The following is a 3,063-nucleotide window of genomic DNA, read 5'->3' on the forward strand; positions in this document are numbered from 1 at the left end:
ATGAGAGCAACAAAAGGCATTTGAGCGGCTGAAGTTGAGCCGAGGTTCAAAAAGTGATGAGTCAGCAGCCAATATAACCTAAATGGGACGAATATCAACAAACAACAACGCGAAGGGTGGAGGTAAATAGACGGGGAACAAGTTGATCATCTACGCCCGGCTGTTGTTTACATTCTTATTTACCTTGTACGTACCTGTATCTATGGAGATACGAGTGCAAGGAGAGGCAATTGGTAGTCCCACATATTTTCATTAATAAGAAAAAGTCGCTAGAACACCCGCCCACACCACCTTGTAACTAAGCTAGAAGCAAAAACCAGTGAAGAGAAAGCCGAAGGAAAAAGGGGGGGGGGGGGGGGGGGAAGGTGGCAGAAGAAACAATGAGAGCCAAGTATCAATCGATTCTTTTGTCACTTCCTTGCTCCGTTTCGAATTTCCCTCCTTGCTCCTGTCCCTCGCCGACCGTTTGTTCGTCCATCCGTGTCCGTTCATTCCTCCCCCTAAAGAAAATAGTTCAAACAAGCTTTAAAAAATGGTTCAACCAGGCACTCAGAGAACAAGAGATTTGGAATAGAATAGACATGAAAGGGTACCTTTTTGGAGGGGTGAAGAGGTTGTTTCAGGTAGCAGGAACGGTAAAGCATAAGGAGGATTGATGGTAGTGGGGAGGAGCAAGCTTAAAGCAGACGATAAAGAATTCCACTTCAGCCTGGTCGCCTAACGCCTGAGATCGCCGAGGAGACAGGCTGAGAACGGATGAAAGAAGAGAAAGAGAAGTGAAGGGAATTCGAGGCAAGGAGGAAGATTAAGACAAACACAACGGCTCGAGTATGCTTTCCAAATGCACAACGCCACCCACAAGCAATACATCCCAAGAAAAAAGCAAAGCAAGATAACGCCAAACAACAAAGTGCTGGATGAGGATGAGAATAAGGGTAGAAGACGGCTTATGTATGTATACACATGCAGAATTAGTGCAGTGATAGGTACAATACGTAGTGGCAGCCTTGCAGGGCGAGGATAAATGGGAGTGACTATTGACAGACGTTTTCGTAAAGGGGAGGTGGATCAAGCAGGAGAGTGTTTCTCATCTAGCCCGGAATCGTGAAATGACTATGACGACGCGACCTTCGACTTGGGTTTCGGGTCTTGTTCGCGGGCAGCATTGTTCTTGGCCTTCATGATGGCGTGGTACTGTTTTGCCCATTGTCGAGTCATTATGGAGGCTAAGCATAGTTAGTACGATAAGTCATGACAGAGAGATGGACTGGTGGTGGTGTACCTTTGAGGAATCTCTTGCTGGCATATTTCTTGAAGAATGCTTCATGGACAGGTGGTCGGCAGAGGTAATCAATAAGCAACTCATACACAGGCATGATCTCTTCTTTGGTATAACCAGAATAATAAGCAATAGTTGCATCCTAAGGTAGAGGTTAGATAAACACAAGTGAAAGGAAGGAGAAATAGAATGACATACCCATGGGCCACGTTCATATATGACACGAGCAAGGAAGATGGAAGCAGCAGCAATATGTGATTGACGGTACTTCATGAACCTGTGGTCAACCAAGCTGATCTCCATAAGGTACTTGGCAAGCGTTCTCGTTCGGACATCATAGTTGTCAGGCTTTGATATTCTGCGCAGGAAGTTCATTGGGTTAGGATAGCTGAGGTCATAGTTGAGAACTGCGAGGATGTGTCTCTCAGCATCGAGAATCTCCTTATCCGAGAAAGTATCATCGGCAACGTGGCTGAAGTTGGCAACGTGTGGTGAGAGAACCTCTTCGTATTTGGAAGCAATGAACATAGCGGTGACGCCAACGAGCTGGAGTCGGTTAAGAGTGACAACTTCGGCAGAGAGGAACCTGTCAATGATGTTGACTGTGAGGAAGAGGGTCTCTGGGAGGAGACGGAAGCGGGTGTGGACTTCGATGAGCCAGTCAACCAGGATACCACGCATCTTCCACTCTAGCTCGTCTTGGTGGTCCATGTAGTCAGGGTTGGGCATGGTGATAGGCTCGAGCTCCTTGAGATACTCAAAAATATCAACAACGTACTCTGTGGCCATCATGGGGTCGTAAAGGTCTTCAGCATCCAAGTCTATCACGACGTCAACGTCTCGCTCTTCCTTGACTTCATCCTGGACGGACTCCTGGGAATCGACAACATCCACTCTGGCTTCAGTCTCAACTTCAACCTTGACCTCAACCTTTTCCTTTTCTTCTGCCTCGTCCTCCGATTTTTCTTCTGTTTTCAAGACATCCTTCCCGCTGTCATGCTTCTTGCGCGGTGGTTCTTCACTGACAACACTGTCAGCTCTAGCAGGCTTGTGGCTGTGACGTTTTGTTTGGAGACCGCCCATGACGCCGGAGCCGCTGCCAGGACGCTTAGGTTCTGTGGTGGTTTCTCTCTTGTTCGAGTCCTTGACTCCCAAGGCAGTTCTTGTGGTGTTTGTGCGGGTAACCTTCTGTACGCCCCCTGTCTGAGTTGAGGTCTTGGAAGTGAGTGTTGCGCGAGAGGCAGATGGTTTCTTGAGCTGCTTGCTATCACCGTTATCCTGCTTTGACACGTTGCTCACATCCCCGAGAGCAGCTCTCTTCCGTTGCAGGGCCGTAGAGGATGTGTTGACCGTGTTTCTCGCGCCTAAGGCCTTCTTGACCGCGCCGGTTTGCGATTCAGGCACAGATAGCGCGGCAGATTTGGCCCGGGTGAGCCGTGTGGATGCTGCGGTTGCATTCTCATCGTTTTCATTAGTAGCAGTACGCTGTCGTAGGCTTCGTGTCTGTGGAAGATGTTAGTGAGCTGAGTTCGACGACAGAAGTCAGGTGGAAGAAAGGGGTAGGTGACTGACCGGTGGCATGGTGAATGTATGCTAACATGCAACACTGGCAATATTACTGAGCAAAACAAAATAAGATCTGGTACCGAGTCTCCAAATATAGGTATCTGCTTAGGAACAGGGAGTTTGGCCTGCTTGCGGACGTGTTCGGGGGTAAGTAGAAACCTGTTTGGTAGGTACCTTGGGTCAGTTGGGCCTTGGTTGGCAGAACTTCGCGATTCACT

The 3,063-nt window shown here is 48.5% G+C and overlaps 1 protein-coding gene across 3 annotated transcripts; it reads right to left on the reverse strand.

Annotated features, from left to right (window-relative positions):
* Positions 1-455: 455 nt before the first annotated feature.
* TERG_07335 (uncharacterized protein) lies at positions 456-3,030 on the reverse strand (the record flags this gene model as incomplete). 3 transcript variants are annotated; one of them, XM_003232442.2, is made up of 4 exons in its annotated part: positions 456-1,226; positions 1,283-1,421; positions 1,478-2,782; positions 2,852-3,030. In XM_003232442.2, 4 exons carry the CDS (start codon positions 2,858-2,860, stop codon positions 1,114-1,116), a joined length of 1,566 nt encoding a protein of 521 aa, XP_003232490.1. In that variant the 3' UTR covers positions 456-1,113. The 3 variants fall into 3 exon arrangements, with proteins under 3 accessions (XP_003232490.1, XP_047607215.1, XP_047607214.1); XM_047750376.1 differs by having other exon boundaries at positions 456-1,421; positions 2,852-2,860; XM_047750375.1 differs by having other exon boundaries at positions 1,283-2,782; positions 2,852-2,860.
* Positions 3,031-3,063: the final 33 nt, after the last annotated feature.

Source organism: Trichophyton rubrum, assembly GCF_000151425.1.
Source record: "Trichophyton rubrum CBS 118892 genomic scaffold supercont2.9, whole genome shotgun sequence".
NCBI classification, from domain to species: Eukaryota; Fungi; Ascomycota; class Eurotiomycetes; order Onygenales; family Arthrodermataceae; genus Trichophyton; species Trichophyton rubrum.